The sequence below is a fragment of the Orcinus orca genome, chromosome 19 (genome assembly GCF_937001465.1).
Source record: "Orcinus orca chromosome 19, mOrcOrc1.1, whole genome shotgun sequence".
NCBI lineage: Eukaryota > Metazoa > Chordata > Mammalia > Artiodactyla > Delphinidae > Orcinus > Orcinus orca.
Window position 1 is genome coordinate 44211476 of NC_064577.1, and position 26506 is coordinate 44237981.

At 38.3% G+C, this 26506-nt stretch overlaps 1 protein-coding gene across 1 annotated transcript in view; it reads right to left on the reverse strand.

Moving 5' to 3' along the window:
* Nucleotides 1-26506, reverse strand: part of SKAP1 (src kinase associated phosphoprotein 1) — a 283028-nt gene that overhangs the window by 211152 nt on the left and 45370 nt on the right. Inside the window, exon 3 of the mRNA XM_012537805.2 lies at nucleotides 9252-9277. Coding sequence (XP_012393259.1) covers nucleotides 9252-9277 — 26 coding nt within the window. The remainder of the gene's footprint in view (nucleotides 1-9251; nucleotides 9278-26506) is intronic.

Here is a 26506-nt window from a genome sequence, read left to right on the forward strand (position 1 = left end):
ACTGTTATTGTTCAACTGGTACTAAAATGGAACCTGCTGAGTTAGAATATTTCCAATAGTAATATGATTTTGACAGAATTCAAAACATGTAAACCTAGGTATTTGGTAGTATGTAGATAAATACACTGTAAAATGAATGCATTTATTATATGGCAACCAGGCAATCTTAACCTGGAATTATTAGTTCATCATTCTGTTTTCCACTGTATTCTCAGTGTTTAAGTCTTACTATGAAGCTATTCAACTGAATTTTCAACATGTTTTGACTTACAGGAGAAAGCAGCTATAGTAATAATAAAAATACAATAGCTTACTAAGCTCTTACCGGTTATAGGCTTTAGGTCAAGACTCTTTATGTCCTATCTCATTTAATCCTCAAAATAATCCTGTGATATATTATTAATTATATATTATTAACCCAAAGTTTCAGATAAAGAAATTGAGACACAGAGATTAAACAACTTACCCAAAGTCATACAAGTGACTCATAAGTGGCAGTGCCAGGATTTGACACCACCTTGTCTGATTGCTAAGCTCTTGTTCTAATCCACTGAGCTGTACAGTCTCCAAATCTGCATGCTTTATAAATGACAATCATTACTCAAAGGCAAAGCATACTGAATGACAGCCAGTGACTTGAATTTATGGCATGTGCTATTAATTAGTATTTTTTTATTTCAGTAAGGTAATGAACTATAATCAAAAGTATAAATTATTATAAGCAGTAGGAATACTGTAGTCACATTAGGCATGGAACTCATAGAGAAAGTCAAATGTGGTCAATGATTTGGTCAAGAAGGAGCTGGTCCAATTCATAGGTTCAAATGTACTGTAGTAGCATTGTTGCAGTGATTTTTTAAAAATACCACTTTTTAGCATGAAACTCATGCTAACAAAATTTAACACAACACTTTGGGTTTAGTCAGATCAATATGTTGAATTTTTTTCCAGCATATTCTGTGTGATTTTATTGGCTCCTGGGTATTTTGATGCTGCTTCATAGAAAGTGAGCCAACATGTTCTGCACCCAAATATAGCTTTGACCTGGCCTAGTTGTAGAATGCATTTCCTTTCTGGCACCATCATGCTTAAGTCTCACAGTAGGAAAATGCTTCAAAAATATGTAATTAGCCAGGAATGTAGCAATTTTATTACTATTGGTTTATCTTTCTCTTCCACTCTTTTTCTTTCTCCCAAATAACAAATTGTAGTAGGCCTTAGCACCCACTTCCTGTCCTGATGCATACTAGGATCTATCATATCCCAATCAGTTTACATTACTTCTTCTTGAGAGAAACTATAAGGCCAGTTGGATTCCAATATCTTCTGCTAAAGAAGAATGGGACGACATGATCTACAGGCTACAGGTAGATATAAGAAAAGTTTTTACAAAAGATCAAGAAGTAAAAGTAAAACGACATATAATAAAGAGTGGATAATGGGTAAGATAAGCAGGCCTGAAAATGTGAAACAGCTTTTAACATACTGAAGAAAAAGTGGGTTTTCTTTGTGAGTAATATAGACCTCCAATACCACTAAAGCTGGAATGGCAAAGGGTGACAAGATTTGGCCTCCCCGTGCCCCACGCATAGGAACTCCTGTTCACGTATGAAAACAACACGTGTGTTAACGACAACATCAACAACCAAAACCTCTCACCATCAACAGTTCTGTTCAATGTTGGTCCCTTTTGGAACAGAAGTTTCACATGGAAAAGTATCTCCTTATATTTAAAATTTATTTTTCCTTCTTTATTGGGGTACCACTAACAAGGAAACTGCACTAATCTTAAGGAAAGTAAGTGGTATCACTTTGTACGTTTAGGAAAATACCTTTTAGAGATGAACTATGATCAAGAACTTTCTAAGCTGGCAAGTGTGTGTTAAGATTGGTTCTTCCACTCTTTGCCTCACAAGAGTTAGCAGTGATTGGAATCTTTATTATCTTTATTTTACACATCATATAAATCCCCTTGTACATAACTTAACAGTTCCTTTACTGTTTTAGTAGGACAGAGCCCAGTAAACAATAACTATTAAATGAGTTTCCAAGAGAAGTATGTGCTGATGGGAAGCACAGTGAAATGCTTTGTAACAGAATTGGGCTTAACCATCACCTTTTTTAGTCTCCAAATATCAAACAAATTCACTGGGTTTCAAGTCTAAGGGCTTATTCACAAAGAGTTTTAAGCAGAAACACCCAAAATTTTGTATTCAAATTAACCAGACATTTCTCTCAATACTTTGTGTCCAACACATGAAAATTCATTAGAGGCACAATTCTTGAGGTAAATTAATTCTTATGCCAAGATTCTATGTTCAGGAACTGTACTCTTTACCTGATTTTTTGTATTGGTCCAGGAATAATTCTATCTAAAAGAAACAGTTTATAAGTTTTTCTCCTCAACAAAAGTTTCCAGCCTAATCGAATAAACTTAAAGCAGTAATTAATTTATCAATTACTTTATTTTCTTTGCCATCTACATAATGACAAGGGTCAGAAGTTCTATGAACTTTTAATTAGCACATATGGAAAAAAGAAAGACTAAGATAGGGCAAAAAAGGTATTCTTTATCATTACCATGGGTATTATATGATGCTGTTTTATTATTTATTTTAAAATTCACTTATAAGTGCTAAGTTAACTCAACACACCTACTGGTTCCCAAACACAAAACAACAGAGAATGCTGCTATTTTATATCATCATCAGGATCTTGCCTATAAATTCATATATAAAAATAAATAAGAAGGAAAAAGAATGAATGGGTATAAACTACCAAATTATGAATATACTGAAAAAAAGCTACCGTGTTAAATCAAGTTTTTTTGGTATGCTTCTTTTTCGTCCCGGTTTTATTGATATGTAATTAACATATTTTATTAGTTTTAGATGTACAGCATAGTGATTTAATACACGTATATATTGAGAAGAATTTTTTGGATTTTCCATATCCTTTAATGAATTGAAAATATATTAACAGAAAAGACTCCCCCCTCCAAGACTGTAAGTTTAGTCAACATCCATCACCTCACATAGCTACAATTTTCTTCTTATGATGAGAACGTTTAAGATCTACTCTCTTAGCAACGTTCAAATACACAATACAATATTGTTAACTACAGTAAGCTTTATTAAATAAAAAAGTTAAGTGTGCCCAGAGCAAAAATTTCAAACATTGTAAGAAGGCATGTAATAATGAAAGCTCATCTTCCCTCCCTTCTCTTGGTTCTTCTCTCCAGGAGCAACCATTGTTATGTTTCTTGGGTATTCTATGAATTTTCTATCTAAATGTAAGAAGTGTCTGTGAGGGCAGTATGTCTTTTTTTAAAACAAATGGTAGCATCTGTCCTGTTCTGTATCCTGCTTTTCCTCCTAATTATTTATCTTGGAGGTTGCTTCATATCAGCACAAATAGATTCATCTCGCTTTTATTTTAACTTTTAGCCAAAAAAAAATAATTCATGCACATGGTGGAAATTCAAATAGTACCAAAAGATATAAATAATGAAGATTCTTTCTGTACTCCCACTGATACCCCCGTCAACAGGACTACCACTGTTAGATTCATGTATATCCTTCCAAAAATAGCCTACACACACAAAAAAAGCAAGCACACGTACATGCATGTGTGTACACAGTACACTGTACACAGTACACTGTCCAAATTGCCCTCTTCATTTAACAATATGCCTTGGAGACAGCTCCATGATACACATATATATTCCTTTAATCTCTATGCAGCACTCCATTAAATGCATGTAACATACTTTTTTTAACTAGTCCCCTATTGCTGAACATTTAGGCTGTTTGGAGTCTTTGCTATTCCAAACAATGCTACAAATGAACATCCTTGTGTATAATATATTGTGTAGGGAATACAGAAGGCAGCAGCATCTGATTCAAATGATTTCTTCTTTTGCCTGCATGAAATTCAGTTCTTTTTCTTATGTCTCAAGATCTTATATCCTAGGATAGGACATTTACAAAGGACATAAAAATCTTAGAAAATTTTAATGTTAAAAAGAAAAAAAGTGAGTCCTTTTATTTTTAAAAAAAACCTCTCTTTGACAGTAGTTGCCAAACAGTGCATTAATTTTAAAATGCATCATTGCATTATTCCACTCTTTAAAAAACCCAACCAGTAGATGTATAGGAAGTAAAATATTTGAAAAGGTATCAAAGTCAGTAATTAATTTCAAAAACAGTGTGTGTGTATATGTCCACCTTCTACAGATTAATTTGTATAAAATGTAGCAAATAAATAAAGGGGGAAAAAGGTCCAAAGGAAGTCAAGTCACAAAAGCAGCTGTCAAGATTGTTGATGCTAAAAGTTTGGGCTAAAGCCAAAGGCAGGAGCATTCGTCCTGTGTACATTTCCCCCTATTAAATCCCCAAAAGACATGGAAAACATTCTGGAAGATTTCTTTTTAAAAAGTAGTATAGGTTAGGATATTCTAGGTTCATAACCAACACTTGTGTTTATAAAATATTAGCATTCCAGGAATAGTGATAGAAAGATACTTAACAGTAAATTACAAATATTGTAAATTCAGACTTTTTCTTACATTTGCAAACACGTCATAAATTTTGGCTGTGTTTCTTTGTGTAAATCCTACTTATGACTGTGCTAAAACCTTTTGGCATGAAGGCAAAGAGTATTTTCATAAATAAAACAGTAAAATCACTGTACACTCCATTAATTCAAAAACACTTCTCTTCAACTTCAAAGGGAAACCTTTCTATCCTTTTTTTAGTGCTAAGATGGTGTTTCTTTGCTGCTTTAATGGCTTGCTTCTTGTAGTTGTCATAACTACATGCTCCAAGTATGTGATAGTAAGAGACGAGAAGGTGACATCTATGCTTCGATTCAACATGCCTCAGACATTACAGAGCAATAGGCTCATAAATCTAACCTCCAAAGTGCCTACTAATAAAAAGTCTGCACACATCCTTTAAATACAAAATCTCACAAATATATACATGGTGAGTTAAATGGCCCTACACCAGGATTAAGCTGGAATGGATGAATTTTATGGAAAGATATGTGAAATATATATTACCCAAGTTCCACACATGGATTTACTTGCATAGTCCTACTTTGAAACATAAACATAATACTTGCTACCACTTCAGGAAGTGCCTACCAAGTGGCAAGCACTCCTCATGAGTTCATCATCTCATTAAAATTCATTGCAACTCACAATAAGTGCAAAGTAGATATTATTAGCAAGATTTTGTAGATGAGGAGGTTATGTAACTTGTCATAGCTCACAAAGCTTGTTAGTAGAAGAGCTGGGATTCGAATTCAGGTCTGATTTCAAAGCTCATGCTCTTTCCTTCACAAAACACTAAACTTGAGAAAAACCTTTTTTTTTTTTTTTAATTGGGATATAGTTGCTTTACAATGTTGTGTTAGTTTCTGTTGTCCAGCGAAGTGAATCAGCTATATGTATACATATATCCCCTCTTTTTCGGATTTCCTTCCCATTTAGGTCACCACAGAGAAGGTAAAACTAATATTGTTGTTTAGAAATTCGACCAATATCATGTTTTGAATATCTGATTGCTGAAATGGTAAAAGTTCCATGGCAAAGATTCCAATGAATTTTCTTTGTAACTTTAAGTGAATTTAAGTAGAGAAAAAGTTCTCAAAGTAAGCAGGACTTGAATTATCAAAGGAATCTCAATCTTATTAAAAAATAAAAAGCCTTTCCCATGTTTTACAATTGTACTTGAGCCCATTAAAAGAACTCTTTCATTTACGTTCCTTCTACATTAAAGTAATAAATTATTTGGATTATATATATATTTTTTCCTGTTTCATTATTTTTAAATGAACTTCACTCAGGAAGTTGACAGTAGACCAATAAGACCATTTAGGTGAAAATGTGAGGGAAAGAATTACCAACAACACAACCATAAACAGAAACTACACCATGTCCAGGTACCGTGCTAGGGCTTAAACATATTACTACCAGTCCTCATGACAACCCTGCAATGAGACAGTAAAATACAACAACGAAGATATTGGGCTCTGGAACTATTAATGAGCATGTCGTTTCTTATTGGGGTGATGAAAACGTTCTGAAATTAGATAATGGTGATGGTTGCACAACTCAGTGATCAGACTAAAAACCACTGATGTGCACTTATAAAGGGTGAATTTTTTGGCATGTGAATTATATCTCAATAAAGCTGCTATTTTTTCTAAAAAGGGTATATACTATGAAGTCAGACTGACCAAGTTAGAATCCTTGAGGGGAATGGTCTTGAGCAATTCTCTTAACTACTCTATGTCTCAGTACCCACATCTATCAAATGGGTATATTAACAGTACCTATTTCATAGGGCTGTTCTAAGGGTTAAATGAGATAATGCATGTAAAGTACTTAGCACAATGTCTGGCACATCCTCATTTTATAGATAAGGAAGCCAGGGTTCATAGAAATGCAGCAACTTACTAAGTTCACATAACCTTTAGCTAAATGGTACAGGTGAGATTTGAGCTCAGGTCTGTCAGCCCTCAGTGTCCATGTTCTTTCTACCATGCCATGTTTCTTCTCCAGAACAGGGACAAAACTCTCCCTAATACTATTCAATGATCACTCCTCCAACACATTAAACCTGGGATTGAATGGAATGATGGATAAGAAACATTTTGCTGGAAATCCTTCTCTAAGTCTAGGCAGTCCCCTCTCCCAAGCATCTTTCTTTAAAGGTTACCTTTGCCGCACATTATGACAACTCATCACTTATATAAGCAGATGTTTAAATGTGTGCTAATAAAGAGATTAATAAATAAGAGATCTTTTATAATTAAGGACTATTTTCCTTCTAGGCACCAGACTCTGGTCCAAATATCCTGAAGAACACAAATGTGTATTTAGGCAAATGAACAGAGTTAATCAAATTCATCCCATCATCTTCCTGTACAAGGATCCTGCCACAGATAAAATGCTAGGAAAGTATGGGGCCACCATTTCTGTCCTTTCTCACTTTCTTCCCAATACTACCTAGTCTTCCAGGGCTCTTAAAATCCTCCTGCCATCTCTTCTCCTTCTTACATATTCCTATTCTTTTCATAATTCTAAATTGTCCTATAGTACCTTATATAGACCTGCTACTGCTCTCACCCACCCTACATTTCAAAAGCAAACAATCTGCTAAGATCTGCTCAGAAGGGCCAGGTAAAAGATACTCCTTCCTCTTCTATCCCCAGAAAATGCCTTAGCGGGAGGAGCAAAGCTGGGGGCAAGACACATAAATATGGGTTTTACTATTTGATCTTTCCTTACATTTACTTCCAAATGAGCGAAGAATTTGCTACAGATATCCAATCATTGTCAAGAAGTAAATTTAGTTTTCTGCTCTAAATAAACTCTTTTCAATTGTCCCCTTGGCTGCTCTACCTCTGCTCTCTTTCTAAGAGAGAAAGACTGTGTAGAAGTTGCCCTATGATGGAAGATGACTACAGTACCACTATTAGAAGAATTTGGTAAGATGTGTCCTTTGTCTTTTTAGCGCCACACAGTCCCTTGTATTAAGCTCCAAAATTATTTTCTGTTCTCAACACATTACTATACCACATCTCTGACACTAATTCTTCATTTCTCCTTTAGGTAAGAAATTCTACCTTCACAGTTCCATTCATTTCTGCCAGTTCACATTCATGTTCTGCCCCCTGTGGATTTTGGTTAACATCTGTTAAACACTGAACTATCGGGCCATTCTTTGAATAGCATATTTCACATTTTGCAAAGCAAACTGCTACATTATTACATATAATTCTCCATTCTCAATCTATGTTTTCAGCCATAAATGCTTTAGGACAGTGAGATATATAGTAACACTATATCACATTATTTAAAATATTATAAATGCTATGACTTTAATTTACAAGAGTTTAAAAGCTTTAAAAGTTTTTTTATTCCTTAAAATTTGCTTTTTTTTTTTTTTTTTTTTTGGTACGCGGGCCTCTCATTGTTGTGGCCTCTCCCATTGCGGAGCGCAGGCTCCGGACGCGCAGCCTCAGTGGCCATGGCTCATGGGCTCATGGGCTCAGCCGCTCTGTGGTATGTGGGATCTTCCCAGACCGGGGCATGAACCAGTGTCCCCCGCATTGGCAGGCGGACTCTCAACCACTGCGCCACCAGGGAAGCCCTAAAACTTGCTTTTAAAGAAAACCTTATATAGACTTGAAAGAATGAGCTAGGAAAATTTAAACTTTAATAAAATTCGTATCATTACTCACAGTTTGAATTTTTTAAGGTATTACTGCTCACTGAGACTGGATACACTGACAATGTTGAGAATAAAAAATGTTGGAAAAGTTTGCAATTGGTTAAAAAATGTTATAGAGCAAAATAGTTCATAAAGCTATTTTAGATTTTCAAGTTTAATCTAAAACTCTCTGTGATTTTCTGAGAAGATAAAAATCTCCCATTTATAACAAGTTGAGATAATTAATATTCAGATTGATGTTTCTGACATTCTCAACCACTGTACTAAAAATAAAGAATGCATATACTTTAAAGACAACCCCTCAAACTGAATTCAGAAAAAAATTTCAATTTTGAACGTTTTGAAAATGTGCCCTATTCCTGTCTTTTTTTTTTTTCAATTTTGCACACAGCTGTCTGTTGTAGTTTTTAGAATCATGCCAGATGCTGGGTTTATCCAGCAAAAGCAGGAAAACAATGGTTTGAAAGCAATTAGAGGCACTGAGGCTGCAGTGAGGCTCATATTAAAATGTGATGACACTGTTCTAGTGGGAATTTCAACGCTACTCCATTTCTGACATTTTCCTGTTGCCAGACAGGCGGCCTGTGTAGAAGAGCACTGTGATCGAGGAGGTAACACACTGGAATTTATTTCTGGAGCAAATGAAGGATTAGCTGAGCTGGGGCCCTCCCAAGGCTTTTATTATGGACTCAGCCACCATTTTATTTGAATGCCAGTGGATCCTGTTGGCATCTAACTAAGGTCAAGGAATAAAAGCATATTAAAGCTTTGGTCCTATAAAATAATCTAGCACTAATCCATTCAGAAGGCAGAAGTATCAGGGCCTCTTGTTGCTAAAAAGCAGGGCAGGGGGGCCCAGCAGCATGAAGGTTAATTAAACACTCCACTAACTTTCCTCAGAAATGGCTAATGCCACTCTATGGAGAAGCTTATTTAGAAGATGCAGAAGTAAACAATACCATCTACACATTTTTAGTATAAAACCATAAACGGTCAGAGAGGACTCACCTTGGGGCTGAAAATTCCAAAAGTACCTGAAATAAAAGGAAAAAGAATGGAGATGAGCCAAACTTGTATTTCTCAATCTTGGTTGGCATATGGTAGCTACAGCACCCAGTCCAAAAAGCTTCCTAAATAGTCAGTAACTAGCCAAAGCCACTACCTACTCTACGAAAAACCAAAGGGCTGTCCCTGAGATTTGAAAGATACTTAAAGGCTTGAAAGGGACATTTAACTCGTTATACTACCTTATGTAAGCTTGACTTGAGAGCTGGAAAGGTCCTAAAATGTTACCTAGCCATGGTCCAGGGTTTCTCATAAGGAGCTCTGCAGGCTTTGAGCAGGAAAACGCCTTGTTGTGACAACCTGTCCTGTGTATTACAAGACAATCAGCATCACTGGTCCTGGGTACCAAAAACCAGTGGCACCCCCAGTTGTTATGACAACTAAAACACCCCCCCAACACACCCCCAAATACCTTCTAGCCTAAATTCTTAATTTTACAGGTGAAGTGTGACAACTGATTCAAGGTTACCTAATGTTTTAGTGTCTGAGCCAAGACTGGGGCTCTTGCAGTCCACTCTGTCATTCTATCTCTCTTTTATTTTGAGAAATGATCGGCAAAACCGACAACCCTTAAAGTCTTAAACCAAGTGAAATGGCAGTAGCAGCAAGGATCGTCTGTAAGTCACTTATTTGAAATCTAAATTGCTTTCCCCCGACAGAAGCGATGCTGTATACAGTGGCTACCCACAGAAGCCTATCGCACTTTGGATTCCATTTCCTCCCGCCTTCACAGGGACCTTACATGATTCTATATCGATTTTCTCTTGTATAAATTCAACCTCTTCCTCTCAGTGTGGCCCTATCCATAAGCATTTATGATCATAGAAAAATAAAGCAAACCTTCCCTCACCCCCTTCATATCCCTCCATCTGCTGTCCTTTTCCCTTCACATCACAGTGAAATTTTCAAAAGTGTTGTCATAGTTTCTCCTTATTTCCTCACCTCCCACTCACTCCTCATCAGACTCCAATCTTGCTTACAGTCACCACACATGAATTCTTGCTATGAACATAGTGACCTCTATGTCTCTAAATAGAAAGAAAATTTTTCTATCCTCATCTTGACTTCCCAGGAGTGTACATGTGTATAAAAGCATTTTTCCCTAAGGAGAGAGTCCACAGCTTTTATCAAATTCTTAAAAAGATTCATAATCCAAAAAAGATTAGGAAAACGGTAATACATTGGTGATAATGGTGTGTCTTCCAGTACATACATGACTGAAATAAGGTGTGGCTACTTTAGGGAGGAACACCAGCCCAGTGAGCACCTAGGTTATTTCTTTATTAGATAAAAATTCAGAAAATGGAGAGGAAGGAGATACGCAGGGAGTGTGTTGCCATAATCCAGAGGTGAATTTGTGGGAAATAAGCAGAGTTGAGGAAGAGAAGGTGAAGAAACCTTGCGATTGACTTTTCTTGTTCCTGTTCTTTCTCAGAACAGTTCTGGGCTAGCAATCAGGTAAAGGAATGTAAGATGCTTGGGTTAGAGGGCAGGGAAAGTTCAGAACAGCTTTGACATCTTCAGTGGAAAAGGGGAGAGGGGATAAGAAAAAGATGGGTGGGAAATGTAAAGGTGCAACATCTGGGGGAAAGGGCATCCATGTTGAGTTAAGGGCATATGTAAGTTGAAACTGTCTGTAACTTAAATAATTTGTTTATATTAGTATGATGGGTTAATCTCCACCTAGCAGACAGTGTAGCTTCCCACTGAACCTGGCCACTGTGAAAAGTTTTCCATAAAACTCTTGTCTATAAAACACAGCTAATCAAGCAAATTATCAAAGGTGAGCAATTTTCCATCTTCTGTTCCTATTTTTCCATCTTCTTTCAAGGCATTGCCTTGGCCCCTGATTCCAATCATTACCCAAACTCTTATTCAATATAAATAGAAATTAGGGTGTTAGCGTGTGCAAATTGTGCGTGTGCACTCCTCTTTCCAAAATGTTAATGATGGCAACAGAAAGAACTTTGCTAACAAATGTTGTTTTCATTTATTGACCCAGAAAAAAACTTAGCCATGCCCTGGCAGTTAAAGGGCCAACTCACGGAAAATTGTTAAACAGATAAAATGTTACTAATGATCTCCGTCTCTTCTTTTATCTGCTCCCCCCATAATCCCCACTCCAACTCACACACATATTTTCAGTTCCCTTCTCTACCTACTGTAAAGTGTCCTGGTTTCCTGGTTTCTCTTGTTAGTTAAGAAGATATTATATGTTCACACATACTAAGTATTGCTTCTCCCGATAGTAGTTATATCTTAAGAAGGCTGATTATGGAGAAAGAATTAAATTTAACAGATAAATTAAATTTAATCCAGTGAAGTGCCAGGTCTATCTAGCTGACGTTAAATAGCAGAATCTGCTTTATTCTTGATGATACTGTAATTAAATATTTCTGTCTATAAAAATCATATGTAGAACTTGATGTGGAATGACATAAAGTGGAATGTTAGTTCCCTTCTTTCTCAAGAGGTACAAAACTATCCTGATAACCTACCTCTTTTCCCTCTCTTCTTATTTTAACTATTAATTATGTAACAACCCTAAAGAAAGTCTGTTCGCGTGGGCGTGCGCATGCGCGCGTACACACACACACACACACACACACACACACACACACACACGCACACACCCCTATCCCACAGCTCACAGAGGATACTTCTAAAAAGCAAGGCCAAAAGGTGAGCAATCTCATCCCTCACTGGAGAGTGCCATATATTATTCTCTGCTGGACACATTTGAGGTCTTGATCTTGTCTTGTTAAATATATCCTATGGATGGCCTTCATCACATTCTCTGGAAAGATGATTCCACACTAGAGAATTCTACACTCTTTAGGAGGCATTAGTCAAATCCTGACAACATCTCCTAATTCTCATCCTTCACTCTGAAAACAATTATGCCTTAACCAGAGACTCCAACAAGTCTGAAAGTAGAAATTTTAAACCAAAATACAAAGACCACAATAGAAGTATATAGAAGAAAAAGCATGCAAACACACACAGAGTTGTGTTTATCCTAAAAGCCTCTAAGAATTTCCTATCAGGGCTGAGCAGATAGATGAACAAACACTTCTTTAATCTTCTCTTTGAAGCTTCAGCTTCAATATGAAAGGGAAGCTATCACTCCTCTGCAATATCCATACTCAGCGTCACCAGGTCCATGCAAATGATATTTGGAACTTGAAAAAGATGAGTACAGAATGAGCAGAGAGAAAATGCTGCAACCATATTGATGACGATGATCTTCACATTCAGTCAAAATAAATCCATCTTAACTTGTGCCTTTAAAAATGAAAATGGAAGAACAAGATTTCACAGCGTTTAGTCTACGGCACAGAATAAAGTCTTGAAAATTTAGGGTTACATTACATGCAAAACAAAATTTGCTATTTGTGGTTTTTTTAATTAAAGAGGTTTTAATTGAACTTTAGTTTAAGGAAAAGTGCAGCAAATATAAAATGAACCCACAATATTGAGGGAGTCTTGATGAACAGCTGCAGCTGTAGCAGCAGTAGTAATAGTATGATAATAATAATGCTAAGATTTTTTAAACATATTGTTGGGCACTGTTTTAAGCACTTCTCTTATATTAACTCACTTCCTCCACACTCTAACCCTGTTATTATGACCATTTTATAAATGAGGAAACCAAGGCCTCAAGAGGTGAGATAACTTGCCCATGGTTTCAAAGCTAGTAATCAAGGCAGACGAGTTTCGAATCCTAGCGACTAGTTGCAGAACAGGAACTGTAACAAGAAATTAAGTTTTGGGACTTCCCTGGCGGTCCAGTGGTTAAGACTCCGCGCTTCCACTGCAGGGGGGTGCGGGTTCATCCCTGGTCAGGGAACTAAGATCCCACGTGCCATGCAGCACAGCCAAAAGAATTTAAAAAATTTTTTAAAAAGAGGAAAGTTTTGAAAATACAATCTAACTTAAAAACACTCAGCAAAATGAATTCTTTCTCTAAAGACATTTTATTATGGTAACAGAATTCAGTCACTCAGTCAACAAATATTTATTTTATGTCTTCTATATGCTTTGCTCTGGTGCCACGGATGAAATGGTGACTGAAATAGATATGGTCCATCTAAGATTATACTTCAGTATCTTTCAAATTGCAATCATACTGTTCTAGTTTGCCACTCAAGATTCACAGAATATTAGATTTCTCCTAAAAATGAGGCTATTGACTTTTTTTTTTTTTGCGGTACGTGGGCCTCTCACTGTTGTGGCCTCTCCCGTTGCGGAGCAAGAGGCTCCGGACGCGCAGGCTCAGCGGCCATGGCTCACGGGCCCAGCCGCTCCGCGGCATGTGGGATCCTCCCGGACCGGGGCACGAACCCGCGTCCCCTGCATCGGCAGGTGGACTCTCAACCACTGCGCCACCAGGGAAGCCGAGGCTATTGACTTTTAATCATTAGTTTGGGGTTTCAGGGTGGGTGTCAAATTCTTGACCATGGAGCTAACCAATAAACATGGTTATTGAGATTAAAATACTCAGAGCTTTGCCCACTCAGCTAGCTAATTAGATAAATCCTGGTGAAGTAGGTAAGACAACTGTAACTATCCTCATGTTACTGGAAATATCTAAGAAGGAAAAATAATTCCATTTCCGAATTATAGTAAAACAATTTATTCAGCAAGTAAGATACGCTAGGTATTATGCTAAGTATACGTTTTACATGTATTATTTTATTTAATCTTCATCATAATCCTATGAGGTCAGTACTATTATTATCCCCATTTTACAGATGAGGAAACTAAGACTCAGGAATGTCAAACAAATTGACCAGGATCATGTAGCTATTAAGTGGCAGAACCAAGATCTGTATCCAGGACTGCTTGGTTCCAGAGCCCAAGCTCTTAAATTTCATATTAACTGCATTTCTATTGGCTGTAATATAGAAAACAAATCTAGTATTAAGAGAAGGTAGAATTGTTATGTCAGACAGCCTGGTATCAGGGAGTAATCAGCTCAGAGGTCTTTAATTTGGAGTCAACTATGGACTCAACTATTTGAGCTTGAGGAGATTCATGAACTCCTTAAAATTATGGGTGAAAAGTAATATGTGTTTTCTTTTCTCTTGAAAAAGAGTCCATAAACTTCATCAGATTTCCAAAAATGTGACTAACTCTCTGCCTCCAAAATGATAAGACCCCCTGGGTTAGATGCATAGGATTACAATGGCATTATAAACCTAGCTATGCAGAAAGGCCAACATCTGTAATGTTATAAATCTAGAACATCTAGATGAAAATGTTTTGCAACTAAAGCATTAAAAGTGTTATTTTACCTGTGACTTACAGAAATTTAAAACCTATCATACATTCTCTGTCTTGGTAAACCACCTGTTAAAAAAAAATCAAATCTCTTCTTGATGACTTACAGATATCCACACTTGAACTTCAGTTTTTTGCACAAAAACAGTGGTGTCTTCTAAATGGATAGGCTATCTGCAATACTCAGTGTCCAGAGACCTCTATTTCCCTCTTGACCATCTCTGTTCTCTGGTAATGGCTGTCTCCAAACAGACTGCAAAGACTAAAACTGAAGTGCTATCCTGGCATTAGAAATGGAATTTTAGAATTCAAATGGACACCTGGGCTTTAACGGCAAGTTAATAAGGCTAGGACAACCCTTGTAATTGCCCTTGAGCAGTGAGCCACATGGTAAAGACTGATTTACGCCCAAGGAAATGACTTTTCTGAACAACACTAATAGTCTGTGCACTGGATATTTCCTATAACCTCTTCTCTCACTTGGGAAGATTCACTTGATTTCTAATTCTCTTTCTCCTACTAGTGTTCCATCTCCTACCTTGCAGAAGGAATGGGCAAGGGGCAAAGGGTAATAGGGCATGACACCCAAGAACAGAAATGGGAAAAGAGCACCATCTGGTGGAAGTCTCTGGTGGAGGCATCAGAGGACTGGGACCCAGGGGTGGGATACCAGCCTTAGAAACAGTTGGGCAAGAATGGGAAGGTCTCTGGGAGTGGTGCCGCCTGTAGTCCCTGTTCCTTCGATTCATCAGAAGTCCAAAACCTAGTGTCTGCCTACAGAAAGCTTACAATCTAGTCCAAAATATGAGATACTTACAACTTACATATGAAGAGATGTCAGTCTAAGACAGGAAATAAATACTATGGTAACAACAGACAATAAGCACATAACTCAAGTAATAGAAGGACCTGTCATAAGAAAGTCCTGGGTCCTTTGCGGGGAGCTAATATTTCTGTGATCTTGAGTCTATATCCACAAATTTTAGAAACCCCAGAAGACAGCACCACAAAGTTCTCTTACAAGACACAATGGTCTCAATTAAACTTTTATTTAAAAATAAACAAGTAGTCATGTACCAAAATGTTCATTGCAGCTCTATTTACAATAGCCCAGAGATGGAAACAACCTAAGTGTCCACCATCGGATGAATGGATAAAGAAGATGTGGCACATATATACAATGGAATATTACTCAGCCATAAAAAGAAATGAAATTGAGCTATTTGTAATGAGGTGCATGGACCTAGAGTCTGTCATACAGAGTGAAGTAAGTCAGAAAGAGAAAGACAAATACCATATGCTAACACATATATATGGAATTTAAGAAAAAAATGTCATGAAGAACCTAGGGGTAAGACAGGAATAAAGACACAGACCTACTAGAGAATGGACTTGAGGATATGGCGAGGGGGAAGGGTAAGCTGTGACAAAGCGAGAGAGTGGCATGGACATACATACACTACCAAACGTAAGGTAGACAGCTAGTGGGAAGCAGCCGCATAGCACAGGGAGATCAGCTCGGTGCTTTGTGACCACCTAGAGGGGTGGGATAGGGAGGGTGGGAGGGAGAGAGATGCAAGAGGGAAGAGATATGGGAACTTCGTTATAAAGCAGAAACTAACACACCATTGTAAAGCAATTATACTCCAATAAAGATGTAAAAAAAAAAAGTAATCCCCATTTTCTAGTATATAGAGAAAATAAAGTAATTTAATAAACATTGGCATTGTATGGTGAATAAAAAAACAAGCAACATTATCTGATTTGACAGTATTACCCATGACTAAAACAAATTTTTTTAGAAGTCCATTCCCAGACAATAAAAAATAAATAATATAAAGTAAATTAATTCAATAAAACCCTATTCACCACTAGAGTCTTCTATAACACTATCACTACATGAAATCCCTGCTATGTCAATCCAACATCCACTCTGGATATTAAAAGTAAGAAATCTAGGAGCTAAATGATTATGCCCTTTCACTGAAACACTGAAACCTACATTGTAATATTTCTTCCCCTGTGTTCTAGCATTAACGTTGCAAATTGTGGTTGTTATGACCATGCAATCCCCATACACCCTACATGTACTAGACAACCAAGTATAACTTAATGAACTATTAAAGAAAAATGCTAGCCAGCCATGTTGTGGCAAAATAAAAGACCCTAAATGTCAGGTCAGAGTTGACGTTTCTTTCTCTTTGTGCAAATAAAAGGGAACAACTGAGGGGCGAGTTGGTTTGCTTGTTTTTAGGGTATAATGTCCACGGTGATCAGATCCAGCAGAAGTGTGCAGCCTGGATGGGAGAGAGCAAAGGAGGGAAGCAGTTTAGGAATCTGCTGGAGAGCAAAAGAAGGGACAAGAGATTTGATAACAGATGTGGAGGCAGGTTGGGAATGGAGAGTCAGGAGGAAAGTCAGAGATGTCTTTTGGTTCCAAACGTGTGTATTGAGAGAGAACAAGGTAGAACTCACATACAAAGAAATCTAGCTGATTATCATATTTTAATCTGGACTATCTTTAGCTCTTGCCCTGCCATTTTTGTCACGGTTGATACTTAGAACTAATTTGTTTTTTCGTTTGTTCGTTTTATTAATTTTTATTGGAGTATGGTTGCTTTACAATGTCGTGTTAGCCTCCACTGCACAATAAAATGAATCAGCCACACACACACAGATATCCCGTCCCTTTTGGACTTCCCTCCCATGTAGGTTACAACAGTGCATTAGGTAGAGTTCCCTGTGCTATACAGTATGTACCCATCAGTTGTCTATTTTATACATAGTATCAATAATGTATAGGTGTCAATCCCAGTCTCCGGATTCCTCCCACTCCACCCCTTTCCCCCTTGGTATCCATACATTTGTTCTCTATGTCTGTGTCTCTATTTCTGCTTTGCAAGTAAGATCACCTCTACCATTTTTCTAGATTCCACATGTATGCGTTATTATATGATATTTACTTTTTCTTTCTGACTTACTTCACTCTGTATGGCACTCTCTAGGTCCATCCACATCTCTACAAATGACCCAACTTCATTCCAGAACCTAACTTGTTTTATTTTTTGCTTGCTTCAGGTTAATAGCTACCCTTAGACCACTGAGACTCTTAGTTATCTGATTGATGAATAACTGATAACTGTATGACTCTGTGACTGAGGACCATATACTCATTGAATTTTACAGCCGGAAGGACATTGAAGGTCATTTAACCCGGCCCCTCACTTTACAGATGAGAAAAACGAAGCACGGAGAGGTTATCTGATTGCACCATAAGAGTTTAAACATCCACATTGTGGAGCTATCACAGTTTATCTTGTGCAGAATCAGGAACAGGTTCAAAAACATGATATTTATTTGAAAATTCCTTTGATATTTTTCTTGTTATGAACATGGTCACTTTATTCACCTGAGAGCAAATGTTGCACAAACTTTTTAAGCTGGACTAGTTCCTAGGGCTCCTCCAGGCAGTGTGGATTTGTGAACATTAACATGTCAACATACCCTTTACATCTCAAGTTATGAATACTCTCAAACAGTAATAAATCTCCACTATTTGCCAGACACTCTGTGAGGAACTGAGAGGACAGAAAGCCTGAACTGTGGGCCAGTTGGCTGGAATTATGCAAAACTGTGCAAAAGTGGTGTGACTGACCCAAAACACACACAAGGTAAAAATTGGGGCCAGAAGAACCCAGGTCTGGGTAATTCCAGAACCCATCTTACTGCCTAGAGATGAAAGTTGCTGGGGGTGGACCTGGGATTGGATATTGGAAGATGGCTGGCGGGGGGGGGAGCGGGGGGAGAAGGGTCACCGAGAGGCCAGGCCCAGGATGCAGAGGGAGGCCAGGCAGGGGGGCCAGGCCCATCAGAGCAGGTGGCAGAGGCCCAAAGCAGACATGTTTGAGGAGGGGGCAGGTCAAGATTCTGAGTGGGTTCCAACCTGAAAGTTTTTGTTTTATCTTGTGAAACAGGCTATGATGTCAAGCAAGAGTGAGAGGGGATATGATAAGGTAAAGACCGCTTAAGATTTGAGGGGGAAGAATACTGAGGAAAATTGGAAAGGTTGCTGCCATGGGGCACGTGAAATAACTGTCAGGCATCATTAAGGGGTGAGCTGAGGGTGGAGACTAAGATTTACTGTGGCAGCAGCCCAACTGTGTAATTTTTCTCTAGCACTGATTACCTGCCCAGGTATAAGATCAGGAAAAGTGGACAGTTGAATTGATCCAAGGTTAGAATTTTTCTAGGCTTGTAGGATGAAAGGACAAGAGAGTAAGAGAAGACTGGAGGGGCACGCCATGGAGCTCGGGCTGGCCAGGGAAGAAACCAAAGGCCAAAGACTTGACTATAACGTCTGTACACATTAAATACTTTTAACAATCAATTAAAATATTCAAAAACAGGAGATATCATTATTCTACTCTTCTTCTCAGGACTGTTCTTTGTCCCAAAAGTCCCAAACCTCTCCTATCTCATGTTCCCTGTTTCAATGGCTGACAACTCCATCTATCCAACTGAAACTTAGGAATCATCCTTTATCTCTTTCTCTATTTTATGTACATCCCATCATTCACAAAGACCCGGAGACTCTATTCCCTTCATATATTTTTAATCTATCTCCTCTCCCTCTCTTTGGGCATTGAATTCACTCAGGTCCTCAATATGCCTCACCCAGATCAATACAACTATGTCCCAAGTGGTCTACCTGCCACCTTGCTCCTCTCTGACCCATTCCCCCCAGTGCTGATGGAGAAAGAAGAGCAGTGACCGTGAAGAGCAAAGGCTCTGCAGACACATCTGGGTTGGAGTCCCAGCATCTTCATCTTCTAGCTGTGAGACTGTATCTACAGCCTCAGTTTCCTCATCTTTAAAATATAAATAATAACCATACCTGTCTCGTATGGTTCTTGGGAGGATTAACTGAGATGATACACACAAAGAACTGAGCATTAGGCCTGGCACCTGGCAGCCTTCAATAAATCTCAACTGTTATGTCATTAGCACCATCATTATTCTAACAACCTAACAACATGCAAGCCAAGTCTTAACATTCCCCTGCTTGAAATCCTTCAGTGGCTTACCCAGCCTGGTCCTCCCCTGCTCTGCTCACGCTTCTGCTCTTACATGTCGCAGCTCTCTCTGCCGGCACACTTTCCCCTTCAGGCCCCTTCCTCTCCTAGTGAACCCTTGATGGTCCTTCAAGGCTCAGCTCAGTCTCCTGTGTTAGGTGCTCCCCCAGCACATATGTACATTCCCCTCAGCAGCATCTGTGTACTGCACCACAAGCTTCTTGTCTCTCTATGTTACTGAGCCCTCAAGGGGCAGTAGCACAGAGCTTGCTAAATAAGTGAACAAAGGTGAGAAGCAGAAGGGCTGTCTGAGTTCAGCATGAGTAGAGCACAGAGAACATTTCAGGGAGGGGTGGAGATAAGGTTGGAGAGGCAGGCAGAAGGCAAGGCTCTCTAAGCAATGCTATGGAGTGTGGATTTTATCCCAAATAAGATAGGGAGAGGTACCCTCCTTTTCCTCTAAATTATTCACACAAAGGTAAGAGGGGGAAAAACGAAATCAAAGGAAGGGAAGAAAAGGAAGAAGAGAAAGATAAAAATAAGTAAACTTCGTTAAACTAAAACCTTCATCCAAATGAAGAATTTTTTTCCCCAAAGCCTGGCTTCAAAGGCTAACTACAAAATGACCGGCAAAAGTATACTTCGAAAGATACAACCGAACACACATCACAGTGGCAAGAATCCAATATATAAATACTATCAATTTGTTTCCTCATTAAAAGCTTTCATGAAGAAAATGATTTAATACAAATGCTAAAGCTACTGACACAGATTAACTGAAAAATACCAACAGAATTCTAATTAAAGACATAATATTATTTCACTCATTCACACTGCACCAAAATTTGAATAAGTATATAAAAACAGAATCTAGAAAGCAGGCTTCTACTGGTAACCACTCTAAGACCTACAATGCATTGCTGAAATTAAAAGAAAAAAACCTCCTATCCTTAAGTGTACACTTCCTTCCAGTTAAGAACTGAGATGTACACAAAAATTCAGAAATCATTTTAAAATTATTTCAGTTTTGCCCTCAACTTGACTTTTTTTTCTAATTGTACAAGATTCTATACTAAAATATCATTCTTTCACATTTATTTCTTTGTACAGTACTTACAGCAGTCATAGTTAAACCCTTACATAAGGTATCCAATTATCCAAATAACAAAGTAGGGAAGTGATTTAGATCCAAAGGCTAATGACTATGTGACCAGTTCTACTACTGTATCAATACAGGTCAGGGGTCACCAGCAGTTCAACCACAACAACTAGTCAATCCCAGGACAGTGGTTCTGTCCCACTTCAAGGGATTCTCCAGCATCAGAAATGTCTCCAGATGTTGCCAGGCCACAGGGAAGCACTTAAGACAGTGGGCAAACATCAGGACAAGGAAAGGACCAAGACTATTTGTTCTGACCATATCTCCATCCCTCATCCTAGAAGCTAATTAGGTTGAAATGTTGTCAGCTACTGGCTGGCCCTAAACCCTGCTGATAAGATTTTCCTGTCAGTCATCCCCAGTCATATTGGGGGACCCTCCTTACCACTCAAACCAACCGCCTACTCACACTTCCAGTCAAATCCTTCTTCCTTCGTTCCCCTGTTAAAATACAGTTTAAAACCAAAGTAGCTACTTACCAAACAAAAATAGTGTCCTCTAATAAAGATTTTTACACATACTTGTCTGATTTTAAGAATCTTCTGGAACCCTAATTGAAACACGAATTCCCCAGTGTTCACACCAGACCTACTAAATTAGCATGTCCATGGTAGTGACCTAGAAGTCTGTATTTTTAACAAGATCCCCAGGTAATTCACATGATGGGGCAAGTCTGTAGAACACTATAAAGGATATGGGTATTTTATAAATGGTTTCCTGTTACGGGAATTATAGACAGGCAGCCCTCAGTTCAAGTATAGAGTGTATTCCAAAATTCATTTCCAGTTGTTTGGACCTTGAAATGCATTTTCGTAAAGAAACAAAGTAAAAGATAATGTTAAGTTTTCTGGATATGCTTTAAAAAAAACCGATTAAATCTTGTTAATAAATCTGAGATATAGTAAATACAATCTTTAATTTACAAACCAGTCACATTTCAAAAGTTGAAGCATAAAGTCAGTCATTTAGAATGTATTTTCCCATTGACATAAATTTCTGAAAAGTGGTTAGATTATCTGGTTATCCATAAAAGTTCATAATAAACCAAAGGCAGCTATGGAACGAAGGATATAAGTATGAGCTCAAAGAAAGAGATACTGGGAAGAAAGAAAGATCTGTCTTCCTTTGCTGGGCATAGAGAATAAACATAGGCAACCTATGACATTCTTATCCTCTCTCCCTTTGCAACCATCTCCTGTCTCCCAGTGGCCTCAGCCCAGGTACCAAGGACCCGCATGATTATCTAAAATTCCCTATTAATCAGCTTACCCATGCCTGTCCCATGATTTACTCTCCTCAGTTATGTACCTCTTCTCCCCAGATCCAGTCAAAACTCCCATTTCCATGATTTGGTTCCATCCTATCTCTCATTACTCCCTTATACCTAACAAACAGAATTACCCTTTGGTTCCCAAGCATGGCTAAACTTTTATCTCCTCAGTTTCTTTGCACATGCTATTTTTGTGTGCAATATATCTGACCAAAAATCCATCCCTTTCAAACCCAAAGCCAAGACATGATGCCATCTCATTCATGAAGGTTTCTCATAGCCCACCAACAAGAAGTAATTTCTTTTTCTGGGATCTCACAGTACAATCTGTGGGCACCTCTTCTAAAGTGTTAGCCACAATATACCTTGAACTGTAGTTATTTCTGCATACTTTTATATCTTTCCCATTGGGTTGTAAATTTCTTGGGAATATTTTTTGGGTATCTACAATGTAACATGCCTTGTATTAGGCACTTTTTTATGCATAGCAACAATCCTACAAGGTGGGTGTATTGTATAATTACTCAGTTTATCCTGCTCAAAAATAATTTCCAGGAGGACTGGAAACTGTCATATTCACCACAAAAATGCTTTGCACACAGTGGATGCTGAATAAACATTTTTTGAATGAATGAAGTAGCATTATTCACTTGTTATGAAGAAATCGAGCCTCAGTAAGAGGGCTGGCCAAACAATCATACTGCCTGGGCTCAAATCCCAATTCCAAAACCTAACAGCTGTATAACCTTGAGCAAGTTGATTACCTCTCTGAACCTCAGTTTTCTTATCTGCTAAAATGGGGATTATTATAGTATTCACCTCTCACCTGTTGTGAGGATTAAATGAGATAATGTGTGTAAAGCCCTTTGACACTGGGCCCGGCACAGGATAATTGTGTGATGAATGTTAGCTGTGACTGTTATTCTTCAGTTGCAGAGGCAAGAGCCTCTAAAGCCCTCATTCTTTCTGAGGAAAAGGATCCTCTGTTAACTTTATAACACTCAGTGTACCTAGCACTGTGAATTGCCCGTAACAGAGGTTCAACAGACTTAATTTCCTCAGCACAATCATCTAAGCCAAAAGTTAGACGGAAATCATTAAATAGGGCTAGTGCACCTGAATGTACAATCAAAAACCCCTTAACCCTCCAGGTGAATTTATATTTTAAAAGAGGACTATGAGCCCAAATGAATCTCTAAATGGTGCAACTCCAGGTATGTAACAAATTGAAACCAAACATTTCAGACTGTCTAGAGAAGACACCCGTGGGCAGTGGGCTCCGTGCTGGCTCTGTTCATGAGTCTGGCCACTGGTCCAAGAACTTCTTGAAAAACAGGGATATATCTTCCGTGACACTGTCTTGATTACCTGGCATTATGCCCAGCAAAGATTAAACAAATACCCAATACATATTTGTTAAGTAAATTAACTGCTTCCGGCTTGTAATCCTCACCCTACTCTTAGTTAATTCTATTTCTCTTCACGACCAACATGAAAATCCATCATGGTGACTGATGTTTTGAGAAGGAGGAAGTGAATGGTTTACTCAAGCACCATCACTTTGGAAAGCTAGTCCCACAAATACAAATGTTACTAGTCAGAGTGTAGATAATCCTGTGTCAGTTCAGTGCAGCTCAGAAAGATAATATTTAAGAAATGGAAGTTGTTCCTAGTCAGTGATACCTCATCTAATGAAGACCTTGAGAATGACCTTCCTTTATTTAAAAAAAACATATTCTAGAAAAATCACCACAAATTACTCAAAGGACTGCTGTATTTCATATCGCTCAAAAATAATTTTACTTTCGTGTGTGTGTGTGTGTGCGTGTGTGTGTGTGCGCGCGCGCGCGCAAGCGTGCGCACTCTAAGGCACAGAGTAAAAACACTCCAAATACAGCTGTTTATTTGCATAGAAGTGACCCAAGGCTACAATTAAAGCCTAATTTCCTCCTTCCACATCTCTTTTCCCTGCAATGCTAACTCCTTTCCCACCTGGAAACAAATACTCTTTGGCTCTTAAATCCCTGCCTCTTTTTAAAAAAGGAAAGGCTCTGATATCAGTGACTTAGGATTAAATACACATTCACTGTAGAGAGTTGAAAAATACAAGTAAATAAAAGGAGAAATTAAAAATCAATCAAACTCTACTTTCCAGAAATTACTATCATTAACATTTTGGAGTAATTTTTCAGGCATTTTTTTGAAAAAAAAAATATACACAAGCAATTTTTTCACTTACAGTATATCTTATTCTACATCAATACATCTTCTATAGCATAAATGATTAAATTATCTTCTTTTTTTATGTTTGCCCTTTCAACAGAATGGTGGAGCAGAATAAACTGGAACAGAAACTTGAAGCAGAGAACCAGAAAAGAGAATTTTGCAGAGCTCTGAGTAAGACTTTATGAGGGCTAAAGTTTAGCCAGTGACAAAGGGAACAGAAAGGAGAAGACAGATTTAGGATGAAGAATCAATGGACTTGTTGATGGTTTGGGGAGTGAAGAGAGAGGAGGCAGGAATGACTTCCAGGATTCTGCCTTGGGGGCCAGGACCTAGTGAAAGCAGGAATAGACTTTAGGGGTGAGAAGAATATAAAATAATGAGTTCAGTTCTGGACACTCCATCAGTTAGGATTCTTCTGGCTACAATTAACAGAAAACTTCACTGGCAGAGGCTTAAATAAGTAGTTCATTTTTCCTTCAAAACAAAAAGTCTGGAGACAAATGATTCCACGGTTGATGCAGGGGCCCAACAATGGCATGAAGGACCTAGGCCCTTCCCTTATTTCTGCTCTAACACCTTAGAGCACAGTAATGTCTTAAGGTGGCTACTGCATTTCAGTGTTTTTTTTTTTTTTTTGGTCTCCCAAGCATAAGACTGTCCTATGAGAGGCTATCAGAAGTTTTCTACCTATATTTCTTTGGCCAAAACTATATCTTATGTAAACCCTAGACCAACCACTGGCAAAGCAGAATGGCTTTCAGATCATGAGTCATCCCTGGGTTGGTGGGGTTCTGTTGTCCAGGAAGAATGGAGGGTGGCTGCTGGGTAAGCATCCAGCAGGGTCTGCCCCAGCTTTGTGAAGTTTAGGATATCAATAAGACACCCAAAAGGAGCTGTCCAATATGCTGTATGGTGCCTTGGAGAGAGAAGTGCAGTTGAGCTGTAGAATTAGGAGTCATCCACGTACAGGGGAAGTTGTAGAGTTACGGACATGCATGCAACTGCCTACAATGAATGTGGTGAGAAAAGAGGGAAGCCTGAGGGACAGCAGTGAAGAGGGCAGCATAGAAAAACAAGCTCAAGCCAGAGCCTAAAATCAGAGTATAAACGCAAGGAAGAAGGAAAACCAAGAGAGACTATTATCATGGGGACAAATGGAGGGAGAGATATTTTGTTTGTTTTTGTTGTTTTTATTTGCTTGTTTGTTTTTACTTTTTGAGGAAAAGGAAGCTATCAATAGTGTCACATGCTGCAGAGAGACCAAATAAGACGAAGATTGAACAGCGTCACCTGGATGTAGCAATCAGCAAGTTACTGGTACTTTGTCAAGAATAACATGATAGGAGCAGAGACTAGATTATAGGGGACTGAAGAGTGGCCAGAGAAGAAGAAACCAGAAATGGCTTGTCTAGGCTTCCATTTCAAGAAGTGTGTCTGTAAAAAAAGAGATACAGGACAGTAGCTAGAGAGGGAATCACTGTGTGGGATGTAATGGTTTTTCTTAATATTAGGAGAGATTTGAGCATATTTATATGATGAATGGAGAGGTGTAATCAGGAGACCAAAGCTAAATTTGAGAAAGAGAAGGTCTCTGGGGGGGCAGTGGTAATAGTGGAGTGAAGATGACAACTGTGAGTCATAGCCTCAGTCCTCAAATAGTGTGAGGGAAGACTCTGAACTCAAAAGATGACAGAGAATTGTAAAGCCATGTAGACAAATCTCAAAAGGGAAGAGGTGTGGGATAAGATTGTACAGTAAAAGTCTGGAAGTGACAGCAAGGAGCTTGAAGGATGCCAACAGCACTTCTGGAAAATGAGCAAGTTCTATTTAAAATGACTGCAAGCAAAACAGTGTCCTGAAGAAGAACCATGTTTTACTTGGGCAGGGATGGAGAAAAGAGGTTGAGGATATCATGGAATTTGATTATAGTAGAACATGGATTCTAGGAAACACAGGGGAAAGGATTAGAAGAGAAGTCCTCAGGAAAGATGAGATGGTGGAGACAAGGAAGTGCAAAGCTTTATAGGAAGGATGATGACCAAAGGCAGAGGACTTTCGATGGATCATGGCTGGAATGACTGGCACCCAGGCTCCAACAGAACTCCAATACATGATCAGCAGCCTTGTAACCTTATACCACAGACTGTTAGAGAAATGTTATCACATGAGACGTCTGAAGAGATGGACA